At 43.1% G+C, this 18,801-nt stretch overlaps 3 protein-coding genes across 4 annotated transcripts; 2 read left to right on the top strand and 1 right to left on the bottom strand.

The window, feature by feature from the left end:
• Window positions 1-340: 340 nt before the first annotated feature.
• Window positions 341-3,610, top strand: LOC112715557 (uncharacterized). Of its 2 annotated transcripts, none has more exons than XM_025767326.3 (6): window positions 341-652; window positions 1,053-1,294; window positions 1,385-1,643; window positions 2,677-2,856; window positions 2,963-3,118; window positions 3,219-3,610. In XM_025767326.3, the coding sequence occupies exons 1-6, from the start codon at window positions 623-625 to the stop codon at window positions 3,390-3,392; spliced, it is 1,041 nt and encodes a 346-aa protein (XP_025623111.1). In that variant the 5' UTR covers window positions 341-622; the 3' UTR covers window positions 3,393-3,610. The 2 variants fall into 2 exon arrangements, with proteins under 2 accessions (XP_025623111.1, XP_025623112.1); XM_025767327.3 differs by having other exon boundaries at window positions 385-652; window positions 1,071-1,294.
• A 2,836-nt stretch (window positions 3,611-6,446) lies between these two features.
• On the top strand, window positions 6,447-8,124 carry LOC140175840 (uncharacterized). Its single transcript, XM_072204826.1, has 2 exons — window positions 6,447-6,690; window positions 6,776-8,124. Exons 1-2 carry the CDS (start codon window positions 6,579-6,581, stop codon window positions 7,567-7,569), a joined length of 906 nt encoding a protein of 301 aa, XP_072060927.1. The 5' UTR covers window positions 6,447-6,578; the 3' UTR covers window positions 7,570-8,124.
• Window positions 8,125-9,687: 1,563 nt separating this feature from the next.
• Window positions 9,688-13,548, bottom strand: LOC140175633 (uncharacterized). Its single transcript, XM_072204160.1, has 3 exons — window positions 11,952-13,548; window positions 11,065-11,849; window positions 9,688-10,899 (listed from the first exon to the last, which is right to left on the bottom strand). Exons 1-3 carry the CDS (start codon window positions 13,546-13,548, stop codon window positions 9,688-9,690), a joined length of 3,594 nt encoding a protein of 1,197 aa, XP_072060261.1.
• Between the last annotated feature and the right edge of the window lie 5,253 nt (window positions 13,549-18,801).

Below are 18,801 nucleotides of genomic sequence, written 5' to 3'. Positions count from 1 at the left end.
CAAATTTTATTTTTTATATATACAATTGTTGTTGGACAATAATATATTTTAAATAAAAATTAGATTCACCATAAAATAGATAAAATTAATAGTATTATAAAAAATAAAAAAATAATATTATATAATTATAAAAATTATTATTTTTGATTAATATTTTATTAATATAAAAATAGAATATTAATCAAATGTTAACCAATATTAATAAAAAATATTAATTCGATAACTTTTTCTTTTGAAATATCCATTGTCGTTAAACCGGAAAATTTGCCCAAAAATAAAAAGGGCAACGGTCGAAGTTTGCAATCTTACAGAAAAGCAGTAAAGCACTTTATTACCCTTTATTCATCAATTCGTTATCCACGCACGAGACCAAAAAGATATACATAAATAAATCTAAAAATAAGATAATTACTAAAATAAACAAATAAAAGAATTGAAGAAAGCTCCTAGTCACTCACTCTCACACCCTTTTTCATCATCATCGAAACCCTTTCGCTTTTCCTTCAATCTTCTTCCCTCTAAGGGTTTCAGCAATCAATGAGAGCTGAAAATCAGCTTTAGAATCCAAAAGAGTACCCCCAAAGATGCCTTTTCATTTTCATTCCTTTTGAGCTCGTCAACAATGGCCGATGATCTATCTTCCATCGCCAAGGTTAGTGTGTTTTTCCCCTTTCTTGTTTGGTTTTGTAATTTCCTGTTTTTTTATACTTCGGTCATGTGTCATGTTGGCTCTTACCATTCAAATCCTCCAAAAAACATGAGGTGAAAGATTCCCTTTTTGGTTTTGTTTTCTCATGAGGTGGCACGTGAGATTGTCCGATCTGGTTTCTTAAAATAACCTGAAATCGAATATGTGAGTGCATTTTTTGAATGCCAATGGGGTTGTGATGTAGATTCTGTTTGCATTTGGTTGGTTAGCTCAGTGTTATTAATCTCTATTTCATGTCCTGGATCAACATTGATGAAGTCTTTAATTGTTTATATATTTATGTGTGTGTAGTTGTTGTATACCATACATGTTGAATTAAATTATTGTACTATAATGTTTACAGGATGTTTTCCTTGTAAAGGGTTTGAAAAATACTACTTTGATATGGAGGATGGTCGTGTTGACCCTTGCTATGGTCTGTGGTGTGTATATATGTTCTATTTGTCTAAAGCAAATAGGCATAGGCACCGCCAGCAAGATTGGATTTTTAGATATCAAGATTGTTGACAAGCCGTGCCCGGAACCTAACATTGAACCTTGGGAGATTCCTTATGTTCACTACCCGAATCCCAAAACTTACAGCAGGTGAAGGATGGTGCACTGCTCAAACCTGAGATTTTAGTTGCCAAATCCGTGTGGATTTTACTGATGTTGCTTCTGTGGTGTGTTTGTTAGGGAGGAATGCGCTTGCAGCCCTGTGCGGTATTTCGCTATTCTGTCGATGCAGAGATCTGGGAGTGGATGGTTCGAGACATTTTTAAACAGTCATGCTAACATAAGCTCAAATGGGGAAATATTTTCAGTTAAGGCGAGGAGGAGTAATATGTCCACAATAACAGAGACGCTGGATACCATTTATAATCTAGACTGGGTCAGTAGCGCTTCAAAAAACGAGTGCACAGCTGCTGTTGGCTTGAAGTGGATGCTTAATCAGGTGGATGTTGTTTTGTTTACTACTGCCCCTATCTTTCATCAAATTTTTGTCTTGCGTGATGTTCATCTTTGTATCTATTTCTCCTTCTGATACGTGAGCCAAAATTGGACAAACTTGTGTTATTTGTGGACATTAAAAGTGCATTAGCATGTTGAATTCTTCCAATACTGAACCTCTTACGAATTCTGATATCATCTCTTGTCAGATGGTCGAAGAAACAAAAAATTGATTAATGGTATATCCATGTAATGGTTCAAAGTGTGTTTGTTCAATGAAGTACCTCTAGAGAATGCGGTGTGCCTTCTCACATGGCTTAAAGAGGCCTACATTTTTGTATCGCTTTAACCTTGCTTCTTTTTATGATGCCTTGTCCTCTGTCTGTGTTCATTTCTTTCTCACCATAATTTTTTTCCCTACGAAAAATATTACTGTTGTTGGTTGTTGTACTAAAAATAGAAAAGAGTGATGTACCTATAAATGGTGGTCTAGAAATCTTGAGATAAGCAGGAGTTATCTTTCAAAACCCTAATGGTCAAATTTATGCTTTACAACATGTATGCACCCTTCACTAGTTATATTTCTTCTTGCTATCGACTTATCATTTTCCTAATTGTTAAGCTTTTAGTAAATTGCCCTTTAACAGTTAGGTACCATATGATGCGGAAGCTCCTTTTCTACAAGTTGATTTTCAAAGGGGAGATACAATATTTGAACAGATACAGTTATATGTCACCCAGTTTTCCCCAATGTTCAGTGAATACTGTATTATGTTAGATACGTTTTTATTAATAGAATGTCTGCGTCATTCTACTTGAGCGACTATGCACTTGTTAAACTAGTTTCTGATGCGCAAAGACAAGATTTCATTCAATAAGCTTCCCTATATTTGCCCTCCCTCTCAATATTTTTGACATCTGGCTTTTAATTTTTAAATTGCATACACAGATACCAACATGGCACTAGATTCTTTCATGCATGATCATTTTAAGCTTATAAGGCATCTGATTATATCATAATCTATATTTTAATGCAGGGATTGATGCAGAATCATGAACAAATTGCTGAGTACTTCAGAATACATGGTGTTTCAGTCATATTTCTTTTCAGAAGGAATCTCTTGCGCCGGATGATTTCTGTAATTGCAAATGAGTACGATCGGAGTGCTAAGACATTAAATGGAACTCATAAATCCCATGTTCATTCGCCCAAGGAGGTCTCTCTCTCTCTCTCTGGAATGTGGCAAGATGCTTAATTGGTTAACATAACATCATCAAAGACTGTTGATATTTCATGTTAATTGGTTATGACTATGCTTTCAGGCCGAAATACTTGCACAATACAAACCCAAACTCAATTCATCAATATTGATACAAAATTTGAAGCAAGTAAGCGAAACCACCAAGAAGGCTCTGGAGTATTTCAAGAGCACCAGACACATTCTCGTATATTACGAAGATGTCGTCAAGAACCGGACCGTAAGTCAAGAACCACATGTTGCTCGGTATCTGCTTCGTATTACTTTTATACATGCACATGACAAGCTCTTGATGATTCATTTCCTTCTCTTGTTTTCAGAAATTAATGGATGTTCAGGATTTTCTGAAGGTTCCTCGCATGGAACTAAAGACACGTCAGGTTAAGATACATAAAGGAACCTTATCCAGCCAAGTCGAAAATTGGAACGATGTAGAGAAGGCACTCACCGGAACACCATTCGAGAATTTCCTCCATGAAGATTACCGTAGATAACGCAGCTGGGTATGTACATACCTCATGCCCTCTTTGTCTTTTTTCTTTTCCCTCTATTTCCCTTAATGTAAGCCTTCCCCCTATTCTACGCGGCAAGAGCCAACAGGGACGACCGCCACCCTGTTGAAATTTTGGCCAGGGCTCCCTCATCTTTGTACTCAATCTTATGTTGCTAATTTGCCTGGTTATTCAATTTAATATTTAATTCATTCTTTGCATTTTTCTCACTTTTTTTTTTTTTTACCTTTTTGTTCAACTCTTGTATTGGAGCTATAAGAGAACTTCTGTTTCAGTTTACATTTTCTTTGTCCCATCAAGTTTTTCTTTCCCCACAATCAGCAGATAGATATTTAAATCACTTCTTCCGTTTCCTTTGATCTGTCACCGTCTCTTTTTGGTATATCATTGTATCCTTATCAATGAATGTATCTATTAGATACATACCGTGACAGATAAAATGGGTGTGGAGAAAGAGAAATTTACGTTAGAAACCTCCAATATTGAACCAATTTGGGTTGGTCTAGTAGTCAGCTCACTCGTTCGCTTAAGCAAATGTCGAGGGATTCGAATCGCATATTGTGCATGCAGTAACCTATTGGTTAGTAGTAGACCCCTAAATAGAGTTCAAATTCGCGACGGATTAGTTCTTAGCCTGAATACTGGGTCAACCAAACAAAAGAGAAAGCTCCAATATTGTGAAAATTGCCAATAGAGAGCACAACTGAATTATTGTTTCACATTTTTTATAACGGTTAATTAATTTAGCTGCGCACAGCTGTAAACGTTTAAGGTTGTTACACAACAGCCTGTGTACATGTCATTTTCATTATTATATTATAATATTATCAGGTCACCAAAAATATTATAATATTATTACAGTAGTTCATGCCAACTCTGAAGTCTGAACCAAAGCTGGGAGTGAGTTGTAATAACTCTCAGGAAGTCTGAACCAAAGCTGGGAGTGAGTTGTAATAACTCTCAGGATTCACATTATGCTTTAAGTCAAATTGGAAATTTGAGGCCGCATAATGTCGTTTTTGGGTTCTTAGTAAAAAAATTAATTGTCTGCCGTGCAAGTAAACAACATCAATGAGTCCAAAGTCCATGACTCGATGTACTACGATTTCAAGTGAATATAGATAATTTAGTATATTAGGTATGAAATTTTGTGCATTTGATTTAGCTTTTTCGGAAAAAAAGGTGATTTTAAAAAAATTGCATTTTCACATATTTGTATAAATTCTGTAAAATAATAAGAAATAACTTTTTCTAACCAACTTGGATTAGTCTAATAGTTAGTTCACTACTGTTAAGTAAGTGTAGTAAGTTTGAATCTTGTCAGATACATGCAGTAATTTGAGGCCAAAACTAAGAAATAATTTTTTTGCTTTATCTTTTTAAGAAGCTAAATAGTATAGTTTTGTTCGGTTGTCGGGTTCTGGGCAGATCGGGTAGGCTGGTGAAGGGGTGAGGACGCCTTAACTTTGGTCGCACAGGTTGCGGGCTCGCCGAGTAGCCGGGTACTTGTCCTGGAGAGAGGATGAGGGGGGATGCCACCTGCAAAGACACTCCGACGCTCAAGTCAGCGATGTGCAGGCGGGCAGAATAATGAGGTGAAAGGATATGACGTACCTCGGGGGAAGAGCCAATCTTCCCCTTATATACATGTCAGTAGTGGGCCCCCTCATGGGGTCAGGCCCATATCCTCAAGGACGCTGTCCCATAGCTACGTGTGAGCCGTACGGGACGCGTGTCCGGGTTGGTTGAAGACCGCGTGACCGGGCCGGGTGGAGCTCGGGTCGGGTTGACCCGCGGGGATCTCGGGCCAGGCCGTAACAGTGCCCCCACGCGCCAGTGGTAGTCGTGGGAGCTATCAATGGCGTGTCGTCTCGTATCCCGTCTGTTCTTGTCAGGTCGGCCGCTCGTGATAAGGATATGCCCTCAACGCGCGTGTCCTTTGATTGCACAAGCAATCGTTTCGTCGCATCGTTCCCAGTGCCGAGCATTAAATGCTCATAATGGGGTAAAAAACCCTTGCTGAAAAGACCATTCTGCCCCCAGACGTTTCGCGCTTCCAGGGGTAGTTTTTAAACGGGCCAGTTTAAGCTCTCCTTTCTTTCTTTTGTATCTTCCTTTTTCTGCCATCTTCTTGCTCCCAAATCCCATCATTTCTCTGCAGTGCTGTTGTGCGCCTCTCCCTTCGTATATTTTTTAACACTGCTCCGTCGTTCTTTCACTAATTCAGGTAACTTTCGAATCACACTCTCTTTTATGCATTATTTTGCATGTCTGTTGTTTGGTTTTTTGCTGTTGTTGTGTAGCTTTTTAATTGCGACTAGATGTGTTAGGGGGGGAAGTACCATTCCAGGGTAGGCTTTTATTGTTCTTTTCGCGATTTAGTCTCGATTGGCCTTAGTCGGGGAGTCGTGGGGGGTAGTGTCTGTACTCGGCCTGAGCAACCGATCTCTTAGACTGACTGGATGGTCCCCCCATGTAGGTATGGCTTGCACGGTTTCCCGGGCTTCCGTTAACCCCGCGGCGTACGATCCCTATGCTTGGGTCGTTTCCGACTTGAAGGAATCGCCTAACCAAATGGGCGAGGAGGAGCTTACCGAGTTCCGGCAAGCCGGGTACTTGTGTGGAGGGACCGACGAGGAAGCCAATTATGACGTTTTCGTCCCGGCTCCTCACGAAAGATTGTATGAAATCAACTTCCACCACCCCCGAGTCGCCGACTGGATTTGGTTCTACAAGTCCATGTTCACCCAAGTCGGAGTTCGTATCCCGTTCTCAGCCTTTCAAATGGCGCTCTTAAGTCGAATTTCCGTGTCGCCGTCGCAGTTGCATCCGAACAGTTGGGCCTCAATCCGCTGTTTCGAGATGGTTTGTGAGTACCTCGAACTGCCGGTGTCTGTAGATGTTTTCCTCTTCTTTTTCACCCTCACAAACCCTTCCAAGGAGGGGAAACACAAAAAGGGGTTTATGTCCTTCCGGTCTGCCCAGGGTCGGAGGATTTTTGGTTTGTTTGAAGATTCCTACCACGGGTTTAAGGACAAATATTTCAAAGTCCGCCCTGTCAAAGGTCGTCACCCCTTTTGGTTGTCGTTGGAGGGAGTACGGCTCATCCCGACCTATTGGAGTTTCGGGGCAGGGTCCAATACCTTTATTAAGGTAACTTATAATGGCATGTCGGCGGTGGATAGGCAGATTGCCGAAGTGTTGATGGCAGTCTTTGGGAAGAACCTAGTGAATCCCCACCTCCTTATGGGTGACCGGGAGTCCGGTCGTAATTATATTTGTGAGAAACTTGTACTTTACCCTTTACCTTTTCGTTTTTATTTATACTTTGTGGCGATTAACCGATCTTCTTTACTTTCCTGCAGTGGAGATGTCTGCGTCGGTGACGGGTCTTCCCAACTTGTTCCAAACTTTCCTCTGTGCCAGCGACGACGAAGGGGATAATGACAAATCTGCCGCCGAGAAGTCCGCGATTCCCCCGGAGGACAAAACTACTTCCGAGCAAGAAGCCGCGGTCGACGGAACCGGGACCTCGACCCAAGCTGCCCAGGTCGAGGGTGACAAAACGGTTCATGCTTCTCCCTTCTGCGAGGTGGTAGGCACCGGGGGTTCGACGTCTACCCCTGAGGTCGATGATGGTGTGGAGGAGGTTCCTAACCCCAAGAGGAAAAGGAAGATGTCCTCCAGTCCCGAGGGGGTCCTCACCGTTATGGAGAGGAATTTTGATGCTGGGAACTTCATAGATTCCCAGCTGATCCCTGGTACTGAGGAGTACTTTCACGAGTCTTCCCTTGCCGGGCAGGCGAGATGGATGTACCGTACTCTTCTGCGGGGCGCCGTGATAGCCCGGAAGGCTGAGTTTGAGCTGTCCGGGATGGAGTCCCTCCGCAGGAGGTTAGAAGCTAGTGGGAAGGCTAATAATGAGCTGAAAAGTGAAGTCGAGACTCTCCGGGAGCAGTTGACCCAGTCAAATGAAAAACTTGACGCTGCCGAGAAGGCCACTGCAGCCGAGAAGAAGACTGCCACTGTTGAGGAGAAATTAAAGGACTCGGTCGCCACGGTTTCTCGTCTTGTTGAACGTGAGATGACTTTGGAGAGCCAGGTCGGCGCAGCGCAGAAACGGGTGGCCGAGATGGAGAAGGAAAAGCAGGCCGTGTAGGCCGAACTGGCAACGTGGAAGGCTAAGTACAAAGATATCGTGAAGCAGGGGAAGGGTGCAATTTTGGCGACCGAGGAGGCTCTTAAGGCTCAGGTCAAAGCCATTGCTCCCGAATTTGATACGTCGGCGATTGGTGTTCTCAAGGTCATTCAGGATGGCAAAGTTGTCGACGCCCCCAAGAAATGAATTTTCTGTTTAAAGTTTTTGTTTAGCCGTTTCATTTTGGCTTGCGAACAGTTTTAATTTTGGCCGTTTTGGCTTGTGAACAGTTTGATTTTAGCCGTTTTATTTTGGCTTGTGAACAATGACCTTTTTAGTCGTTTGCTCGAGTTGTCGTGATGAACTTATCCTTACTCGTCTAGTCGTGTTACCGTTACTCTTAACCGTTTTTGGTTTATTGTCGTCATTTATATCAACGGCCCACGGCCTTTCGCGTAGTCGTTACGACGGTGGTGGACGGGTTCCCGGGGTGATCAGTCCCGGGGACGCGCGTCGTCGTTGGTCGTGATGGGATGGTTTATCTGGAGAATTGAGTGATAAAATAGGAGAGAAAATTTGCACAAGTATATCTTACTCGATATGTCGCTACGAAAAGTTCATAAGTTAAATTTGTAAATTAACTACTTAGCTAGGTTGGTCGGCTTGTCGGGCCTTCCTCTAGGAGTAGAATCTCCTTAGGTTGTCCGCGTTCCATGTTCTCGGGACTTCTTTGCCGTCAAGCCTTTCTAACTTGAATGCTCCTTTTCCCATCACTTTCTTGATTCTATAGGGGCCTTCCCAGTTCGCCGCTAGCTTGCCTTCTTCGGGGGTCGGTAGGCCGATATCATTTCGCTTCAGGACGAGGTCGTTTGGCTCGAACTCCCTCTTGAGCACTTTGGTGTTATAGCGCAGAGCCATTCTTTGTTTTAGCGCCGTTTCTGTCAAATGGGCCATTTCCCTAGCTTCATCTATCAGGTCCTTTTCTACGGTTTCCTCCACTCCTTTTAAGAGCAACCGCGGGCTTGGTTCCCCGATCTCCACGGGTATTACCGCGTCCACACCGTACGTTAGTCGGAAAGGAGTCTCCTTAGTGGAGGATTGTTCAGTTGTTCGGTAGGACCAGAGAACCGCTGCTAGTTCATCGGCCCAAGCACCTTTTTTATTGTCCAACCTCTTTTTTAGCCCTGAAAGGATAACCTTGTTGGCGGACTCCACTTGTTCGTTCGTCTGAGGGTGTTCTACCGAAGAGAACTTTTGCCTTATACCCAGGCCGTTGAGAAATTCCGTGAACTTTTTGTCAGTAAACTGTGTGCCATTATCCGAGATGACGGCTTCCGGTATCCCGAATCGCGTTATCACCTGCCTCCACATGAATTTCCTGCAATTGGACGAGGATATGCTAGCTAGTGGCTCGGCTTCTATCCATTTGGTATAGTAGTCAATTGCAACTATGAGGTATTTGACTTGCCCAGGGCCGACTGGGAAGGGCCCTAAGAGGTCGATTCCCCACTGAGAGAATGACCGGGAGGTCGTTATCAAGCTTAACTCGGATGCCGGCGCCCTGGCAAAGTTGGCGTTCTGTTGGCACTTTACACATTTTTTGACAAACTCTTTAGAATCCGCCATCATCGACGGCCAGTAGTATCCGGCTCGGATTAGTTTCCTCGCTAGGGCTTTGCCTCCGATGTGGTGACCACAGCAGCCCTCATGGACTTCTCTGAGGACGTAGTCCGTCTGGTCGGGATGTAGGCACTTCAGCAAGGGTTGGCTGAGCCCTTTCCTGAACAGCTGTCCTTGGATGACGGCGTACTTGGCCGCTTCTCTTCTTAATTTTGCCGCATCCTTTTCATGACTAGGGAGTTTGCCGTGTTCTAGGAAGTTGGTGATGGGGTCTAGCCATGAAGAACCTAGGGTTGTCATGTGCAGTGTGATTGCTGGTTCTTTTGTCATGCCTTGGATGAGAGACCGGTTCCCTTCCCCTGGCTTTGTGCTGGCCAGCTTTGATAGGAGGTCTGCCCGTGTGTTCCTTTCTCTAGGTACGTGGTGGACTGTGACTTCTTCGAACTTTTGGCTCAAGCTTTTAACCTTTTCCAAGTACTTTTGTAGCAGGGGGTCTTTGGCCTGATAGCTACCGTTTACTTAGGAGGTGACGACTTGGGAATCGCTACATATTTCTAGTCTTCTTGCGCCGACTTCTGCCGCTAGGGTTAAGCCTCCTATAAGGGCTTCATATTCTGCCTGGTTGTTCGAGATGGGAAACTCGAATCTGACCGACTGTTCGTATACAACCCCAATCGGGCTTTCCAGGATGATCCCGGCGCCTCCGAAGGTCTGGTTGGAGGCCCCGTCCACATGGAGCTTCCACCGTGTGCCCACCTCTTCGCTTGGATCTCCCGTCACTTCTACTAGAAAATCCGCCATTGCCTGCGCCTTGATGGCTTGCCGGGGTTCGTATCGTATGTCATACTGGGAGAGCTCGATGGACCAAGTCATCATTCTTCCCGCCAGATCGGGTTTTTGAAGTACTTGTCGGATCCCTTGGTCCGTTCTGACGACAACTTGGTGGCTCTGGAAGTACTGTTTTAACCTTCGAGAGGAAGTCAGGAGTGCTAAGGCTAGCTTTTCCAACTTGCTATACCTTAATTCTGCCCCTTGCAAGGCCCTGCTTATGAAATAGACTGGCTGCTGAGCTTTTCCGTCCTCCCGTACCAGAACTGCGGCCAGGGCTTCACTTGTTATGGCGAGGTACAGGTATAGTGGTTCCCCGTCTTTTGGCTTCCCGAGAACGGGTGGAGCTGCCAAGATTTCCTTGAAGTGCTGAAAGGCTTCTTCACATGCGGGCGTCCATTCGAACGCCATCCCTTTCTTCATGAGGTTAAAGAATGGCAGGGCCTTTGTTGCTGAAGCTCCGAGAAATTGGGATAATGAGGTCAACCGTCCTGCCAACCTCTGGACGTCCTTGATGCAACCCGGGCTCCTCATCTGGAGTATTGCCTGGCATTTCTCCGGGTTAGCTTCTACCCCTCTCTGAGTTATCATAAATCCCAGGAACTTGCCGGCTTCCATGGCGAAGGCGCACTTGAGGGGATTCAGCCTCATACCGTGTTGACCGAGGGAGGCGAATACACTTGCCAGGTCGTTCAAGAGGTCGTCAGGTCGTGTCGTTTTTGCCAGGATGTCGTCCACGTAGACTTCAACTGTTTTCCCTATGAGGTCGTGGAATATCCTGTTCATCAGCCTTTGATACGTTGCCCCCGCATTTTTCAATCCGAATGGCATTACCTTATAGCAGAAAGTTCCTCCTGGCATTATGAATGCCGTCTTGTCTTCGTCAGGACGGTGCATCGGTATCTGGTTGTAACCGGAGTAGGCATCCATGAAACTCAGATACCGATATCCCGCCGCGGCGTCGACGAGTGCATCTATGTTGGGGAGGGGGAAGCAATCTTTGGGGCATGCTTTGTTGAGGTCAGAATAGTCCACGCACATTCTCCACTTGCCGTTGTGTTTCCTCACCAGTACCACATTCGAGAGCCATGTCGAGTAGTCTACTTCCCGTATGAAGCCTGCTTCTAGGAGGCTGGCCGTCTGCCTGGCCACCTCCTCTGCTCTTTCCGCCGACATCTTTCTCCTCCGTTGGGCCACTGGGCGTGCCTCCGCCTTGACGGCTAGATGATGTGAGATGATTTTTGGGTCTATGCCCGGCATGTCGGCTGGGGTCCAAGCGAACAGGTCCTTGTTGGCTCTTATCATTTCGATCAAAGGCTCCTTCAACTCATGTGGGAGGTTCTTGTTAACGAATGTGAATTTTTCCACGTCGTCACCGATTCTAAACTTCTCCAGATCCCCTTCTGGTTCTGGTCTCGGCTTGTCGTCCACTCTGGCATCAAGGTCGGCTAGGAACACACCGGATGCCTCCTTGGACTTCTTTCTAAGGGAGAGGCTGGCGTTGTCACAAGCGACCGCCGTCTCGAGGTCTCCCCTTATGGTCCCTATGGATCCGTCATCGGTAACGAACTTAATGACTAGCAGCTTTGTGTTGATTATGGCTTCGAAATCGTTGATTGTTTTTCTTCCTAAGATGATGTTGTAGGCAGTGGAATCTCGGAGGATTACGAACTCCGCCATCGCCGACCTTCGGCCTTGGGCTTGCCCCACCGAGATTGGTAGGGATATTACTCCGTCCGGTTTGATGAAGTGGTCGCCCAACCCAATAACACCGTGCTGGTGACTCGTCAGGTCTGCGTCTCTTAGTCCTAGCGCGTCGAACACGTTATGGAACATGATATTTGAATCAGCTCCTGTGTCGACAAGGATTCGTTTGACGAGGCCGGTTCCCACTCTGGCCGTGATGACCATGGGGGGGTTTTCCGGGGCGTCGCTGAACCATTGGTCTTCCGGGCCGAAAGAAATGGAGGGAGGTTTCTTAGAGTTTTGCACCTGCGGGGATGAGATCGTCAGAACCTTAGCGTCTTTCTTGTGTGCTGACCGGGATTTTGGCGCGGCGTTTTTTGCCGTTACCACGTTTATCACGGTGAGGCCATGTTCTTTGTCTTCGGGTTCTTGTCGCCGCTTGGCCACATGGGCTTTGCCTTCCTCGTCTTGATCGCGATAACGTCTTCTCGGCTCCCTGATGAGGTGGGAGAACGCCGCTAGCTTTCCTTCCCTTATCGCTTGTTCTAGTGCATCCTTCAGGTCAAAACAGTCCTGTGTTTGATGGCCGTAACCCTTATGATAATCACAATAAAGGTTCTTGTTCCCTCCCGTTCGGTCCTTAAGTGGTCGGGGCTTCGGAAGAATTCCTTTCTCAGCTATTTGCTGATAGACTTCCACGATGGGGAGAGCGAGTGGAGTGTAGTTTGTAAATTTCCCAACTCGAGGGAACGGTCTAGGTGCCTTGTTTGTTGCCTCTTCCCTAACTTTTTCTTTTGCTCTTCCCTCGTTACCTTGTTGCCGAGCCTGGCTATAACCGGACTGCCGCTTATTGGCAGCCACGACTCGGCTAACTTCCTCGTCGTTTATGTACTCCTTGGCCACCGTCTGGATTTCATGCATTGTCCAAACCGGCTTCGTGGTGAGGTGTTTTCGGAAGTTCTCGTTGAGGAGGCCGTTTGTCAGACAGAGACTGGCCACCGAGTCGGTTAGGCCGTCGATTTCCAGGCATTCGTCGTTGAACCGATCTAAGTACCTCCTGGTCGGCTCTCCTTGTCTCTGGGTTATCCCTAGAAGGTTGATAGGGTGCTTGGCCTTTGCTATCCGCGTTGTAAATTGGGCCAGGAATGCACGGCTGATGTCCGAGAAACTGTAGATGGAACCTTGAGGGAGGCCGTTAAACCATCTGATCGCTGGCCCTGCTAGGGTCACCGGGAAGGCTCGGCATCTTACTTCGTCCCCCACTCCCTCTAGATTCATCCTGGCCTCGAAGGCCGTGAGGTGTTCTAGAGGGTCTTGAGTTCCGTCGTACCTCATGTCCGTTGGTTTGTCGAAGTGTTTCGGCAACCGGACCTCGAGGATAGATCGGTGGAACGGGGTGACGCCCATTATCACAGGTTGTCGTGTTCTCTCATATCTCCCTTCCCCGTCTTCGCGACCTCTCGCCGTTCGGCGGGTTAATCTGCCGCGAGAGTAGATGATCGTGTCATTTCGCCTTCTCATTATGGGTGATTCCTCCCGCGTGCTCTCCGCTTCCGTCCGGGATGCGGATGTACGCCGCGGGCGGCTTCTGTGAGAGTCTTCCTCCTCACTCCCGGGAGACGGGGTATAGCTGGGATCGGTAGATCGTCCCTCTCGCTCCCGGTCGGCTAGCTGTCGTTCTAGGTTCTGGACTCTGTGGCGTAGCTCCTGCATTATTATGGCGCTATCGCCGCCCGTTCCCCCAAATGGTCGTGTTCTCGTGTGTTGTTGGGGGGACCTCCGTCGTCCCCTTAGCGAGGCGACGGAGGCTGCCCCCTCCGCTCCGGCTGCTCGAGCTTGGTCGCCGGGACCCAGCACGACTTCCATCTAGGCAGGAAATCCCCACAGACGGCGCCAATGTTCGGTTGTCGGGTTCTGGGCAGATCGGGTAGGCTGGTGAAGGGGTGAGGACGCCTTAACTTTGGTCGCACAGGTTGCGGGTTCGCCGAGTAGCCGGGCACTTGTCCTGGAGAGAGGATGAGGGGGGATGCCACCTGCAAAGACACTCCGACGCTCAAGTCAGCGATGTGCAGGCGGGCAGAATAATGAGGTGAAAGGATATGACGTACCTCGGGGGAAGAGCCAATCTTCCCCTTATATACATGTCAGTAGTGGGCCCCCTCATGGGGTCAGGCCCATATCCTCAAGGACGCTGTCCCATAGCTACGTGTGAGCCGTACGGGACGCGTGTCCGGGTTGGTTGAAGACCGCGTGACCGGGCCGGGTGGAGCTCGGGTCGGATTGACCCGCGGGGATCTCGGGCCAGGCCGTAACAAGTTTCTAATTAAAATCAATTTTCCCTTGTTTTAAATTGAAATTACCTTTTTTAATTCTCGCTTGGCATCTCCAAAGCATGATTTTGGTCAGACACAAAAAAGACATGATTTTTGTCATCATGGTGCTGATAGGGCGTCTTTAAAATATCTTTTGGAATTAATTTGATTTCGATTAAAATGGATTGAATTAAATTGAAAATACATTATTATATTTGTAATTAATTATGTAAAAGAATTAATATTTTCACAGTATTTATTTAAGGATCTACTTTTAGTTAGTGCCAATGAGTTATTATATAGACAAAATAAAATTTGAATTCCCAATATTTCAATCCCCAACATTTGGTTAAGTAATTACTCAACCAAGTTAAAAAAAGAAATTGATTTGATTTAAAAATTGATATAATGATTTGATTTTACTTTTTATCCTTTATTTACTACACAATTTATTATGACCGTCAATAACTAGAGTCAGTCGGGTGTTGGCTTGCGTCGATAACTAGGGTCGGCCTACGGCAATCCGCAGTCAACATGCTTGGTCAGTGGTTGTTCAGGGGTGGCTAAGCAGAGTAGCGCCATCGACGAGCAATGCTTGATCTCTACTACCTTTGTACCTCTTTCTTACTCCAAATTCTTATCATGAATATTAATATCTAAAGGATAAAAATGGCTTTTTATATTTTTATCAAATCAAATTATTTTAATTCCAAACAAATTTTATAAAAATTAAACGATTTGAGTTTATTTATATGTAAATTCTAAATAAATTCAATTTCTTTTTCAATCCATTCCAAACAAAAAATTTGATTTTAAAATTAAAATCAATTCTAATTTTATTGTGTTCCAAACTCTCGCATGGAGATTTCTATTTTAAAGGGAAAATGTAATATCTTAAGAGTTGGTATTTTGAGGGAAATTGTACTTGTTATTTCAGCATAAATTTTTGCAAACAATATATACACACACAAAAGGGGCTGATTTTTTTTAATATTGTAGAAAAATATGTGATATGCTTCATTATTTTTATGTGTATGAATTTTACAGTGTTAGGAAAAGGTTTTTATTTTTCAGAAGATAAAAAATGTCACCGCTATTTTCTGTGTAGCTAATATTTTTTAGGAAAAGTTTAGGGGGCAGCAGTTTTATTGAATTTTGGCCAGCATGTAACCAGCAGAGAAAGGTGAGCCATTGGATGAAATCTCACACCAATCTCACACCATCAAATCATCATTGATGGCTAGTTGATGGCTAACAATCACAAAAATTGCTGACCCCCTAGCATTGCTCTATTTTTTAATTCATTAAATGTATAACACGACACCAATATTTTGTTAAAAAATAATTTTTTAACAAAAATTTAAATCACAACACGGCATTGCCATTTTGCATTTGATTTTTTTAATTATAATAATTGAAAACATGATTGACGTTTTATTTATTTAGCAAATTTTAAAATACAATTTGGTCAAAAAGTCACCTACATATTGTAATAAATGTGAAAAGAGTAAACTACCATTTGTACTCACGGAAGTTGAAAACGCTGACATATCAACCCATAGAAAAAAGAAATTACTATTTGTACCCATAAAAAATAGTTTTTGCAAACAAAATTATCCAAACCCTAAAAAATTAAATAAAATTCCTAAACTACCCTTCTTTCCACCACTATCATCTCCTCCCTTCTTTTTCTCTCTCTCTCTCTCTCTCTCTCTCTCTCTCAATTTTCTCAGCCACCCAATTTCAACATCAACCACATACCACCGTATCACCCTCCTCATCACTGTTCACCCCCTTATCCGCCAGCAACGTCGCAGACCTACGCTGAGCCCAGGAGCACCGCGCCAGCTTCTCCTCGCCACCATCACCATCGGCCTCGAACCAGAGCCTACTGCGTCAGAGATCCTCCTCTTCACGCTACCTTATCACCGCCATAGCCAACCCTCTTCACCTCTTTCCGCATCGTAGAACCACCATCGTCGTTGCCTGATCGCTACCGTTGTTATATCTACCTCTCCCCTGATTTCCTTTTGCTTCGTTCTTCATTACAGGTTCATGAACCAACCCATTTTTTGCAGGCTCCGATGGTGTCTCCCCGCATGTGGAGCATTAGGCCTTCACCCTTGAAGAGGACGACACCATAATCAGAGCTCACGCTCGGTTCGCGGATGAGACATTTTTTGGCGAGTCGCGGTAGCGGAGAGTGATTAATAGCGCGAATGCGCCGCTGAGGGATTCGGAGTAGAGGAAGGAAGGAAGAGAAGGATCGAAGAGAGAGCGGAATTCGTCAAAGAAGGCAATGCAGTCGTCGACGACGGGGTTGATGTCAGGGATGTGGGCGATGAGGTCGTCGGAGAAGCCGTGGCCCTAATGGTCAATGGCGCAGGTAGCGAATCCGGCCTTGACGAAGTAGATGGCGGTGAGCTGGAGGAACCAGCTGGATTCGCCGGTAAATCCGTGAACGAGGGCGAGGATTTCGATGACGGTTGCAGGGGGTAGCGGGAGCCACCATTGAGTGAAGAGCTTGAGGGATAGTGGTGGGTGAAGGGGGTGGTGGTAGAATTTGAGATTAGAAAGGAAAAGAGGGGTGGTGGCTGGGTGAAGAGGGTTAGGATTAGAAAGGTGATTGGGTGAAGGAGGTGGTGTGGTGGTGAAGATAAGGGTAATTTTGGAATTTTAGGTAATTTTTTAGTGTTTGGATATTTTTGTTGTGCGGAACCCATATTTCATGAGTACAAATAGTAATTTTCTTTTTCTGTGTGTGGATATGTCAGCGTTTTCAACTTTCGTGGGCACAAATGGTAGTTTACTCAATGTGAAAATATAAGCAACGTTTTGTGCTAGAACAAATAAAAAATTATAAAATTAACTATAAAAGAAGTAATAGTATTATGTCCGGGAACGTATTCAAAAGAGAATTGAAGTGGAGTGTTTTTCATGTTGAATATGTGTAATGAGTGTAAAAGATGAAGAGTTATGTTAGTTTAAAAATATATTATAATGGTTAGATTTTGTCTCATACACATGAGGGTGTTAGTTTTTATGTGAAAACTCATGTTTTATTGTTGTTTCTCTTTCAATAACATATAAAAGACTTAAGAGTGTAATTTCTCGAAATATAGATCATCAAGTGTTAAAGGGAGTAACAAATATTTTGTATAGACACCTGTGCTAGTATTTAGTAGTTTCTTTCAATTTTAAATAAGGCATGTGACTGATGAAGCTATTACAAAAGGAACGTTTTCGACCTACCATTTATCTAGAGCATAAGCTTCACTTTTTGAATTGTATGTTAAGTTCGAGGAAATCGATAATGATAATTTTTTGGAACCCAATATAGATTGGACGGGTTATAATACTGAAAGCAATGAAGAGTTTGAAGGTAATTATGAAATTATTGGTCTTGGTAAAAATGTGATGAAGAGTTTGAAGGTAATTATAAAATTATTAGTCTTGCTAAAAATGTGGAGAAAGATGTGGCAAATATTACAAATGCACTAGCGAACTAACAACCATCTGAAGAGTCATGTTTATGCATATTTTGAATCTTGATGACATGCATACATTGAAATTTTCAGAATACGTCAATACATGTAATTTTGCTATTGTTCTTGTTGTTACCACGACAGTAACAATGATGATGATGATAATGATAGAATAGTATTTAGATTTATTTTGTTTTATTATTGGTGCAGTCCTTGCTGTTGTCGTAGACGGTCATCGAAATAGAATTTAACACTAAAAAAATTGTTATTGCGATAGTAGTTAAAGAATATATCATTCGAAAAAGTATCGATTACAGAATGTATGAATCGGAATCGACGATATTCTACACTAAATAACTAAATATATAAATTAATAATAAATTAGAGTTAATAATATTAACTCTGTTTTAGGTAACTAAAAATATAAATTAATAATTATTGAAACTTCTAATGTTTAATGTAAAATAAATAAAATTTCTAAAAAGTAAATACTAATCATGAATAACAATCATCAAAAGCTAATATATTTTAATAAAATTTTAACATAAAAACTAAATCAATAAAAAATACAACAACTATTAAATAAATAATTCTGTTTCTGAAAATAATTATTTTAAATAAAATCAAAATTATTAAAAATATGTATTAACAATTAATTAATAATATATACTAACAGTAATTAACTAACATCAATACTAATATTATTACTGTAGTTACAACAACAAATTATATTCTTTAACTAGTACTAATAAATTAATAACAATTTTATTTAGTGCTGATCAACAATAAAATAATATTAATAAATTTAAACTGTTTTTTTTTTCACTAGTAGGATAAAAAAGTTTATTTAAGCAATACATGTTAGGGGTAAGTAACTTTTGTGATTTGTAGTCATTAAGTAGTCATCAATGATATTTTTAATGGTGTGAAATTTTATCCAGTAATGTGAGATTACTCACTTTTCTTTTACTGATTATATGCTGGTCAGAATTTAATAAAGTTGCTGGCCCCTAAACTTTTCCTAAACAATATATAAAATACTTACTTGTGTGGTTTATTTAATGGTGGGTCTCCTTTTTCTTTTTACAAATTAATGTGTTCCCTGCTGTTTTGTGCTGTTTTGTTTAGGTAGGGTGTTCATGGATCGGATTTGATCTGCATATTTGCAGTAGTTATTTGAATTTGATCCGAAAATATTAGATATAGATCTGATCTGCAAGGCTATCGGATCGGATTCGCATACTTATAGGATCAGATTGTGGATTTTATGTAGGTATCCGTATATTTGATCCACATATCTGCGGATCTACAAAAATAAATAA

Source organism: Arachis hypogaea, chromosome 10, assembly GCF_003086295.3.
Source record: "Arachis hypogaea cultivar Tifrunner chromosome 10, arahy.Tifrunner.gnm2.J5K5, whole genome shotgun sequence".
NCBI classification, from domain to species: domain Eukaryota; kingdom Viridiplantae; phylum Streptophyta; class Magnoliopsida; order Fabales; family Fabaceae; genus Arachis; species Arachis hypogaea.
Note: the sequence above shows the minus strand (reverse complement) of the source record. Positions and strands in the feature narration are given on the sequence as shown.

Coding starts and splice junctions, on each gene's coding strand:
- LOC112715557 (XM_025767326.3), top strand. CDS start 623: ATGGCCGATGATCTATCTTCCATCGCCAAG. Junction 653..1,052: donor ATCTATCTTCCATCGCCAAG/GTTAGTGTGTTT, acceptor TAATGTTTACAG/GATGTTTTCCTTGTAAAGGG. Junction 2,857..2,962: donor ATGTTCATTCGCCCAAGGAG/GTCTCTCTCTCT, acceptor CTATGCTTTCAG/GCCGAAATACTTGCACAATA.
- LOC140175840 (XM_072204826.1), top strand. CDS start 6,579: ATGTCGGCGGTGGATAGGCAGATTGCCGAAGTGTTGATGGCAGTCTTT. Junction 6,691..6,775: donor GTCCGGTCGTAATTATATTT/GTGAGAAACTTG, acceptor ACTTTCCTGCAG/TGGAGATGTCTGCGTCGGTG.
- LOC140175633 (XM_072204160.1), bottom strand. CDS start 13,548: ATGGAAGTCGTGCTGGGTCCCGGCGACCAAGCTCGAGCAGCCGGAGCG. Junction 11,850..11,951: donor ACCTCCCTCCATTTCTTTCG/GCCCGGAAGACC, acceptor TTGTCGACACAG/GAGCTGATTCAAATATCATG. Junction 10,900..11,064: donor GGCTCTCGAATGTGGTACTG/GTGAGGAAACAC, acceptor GGTTACAACCAG/ATACCGATGCACCGTCCTGA.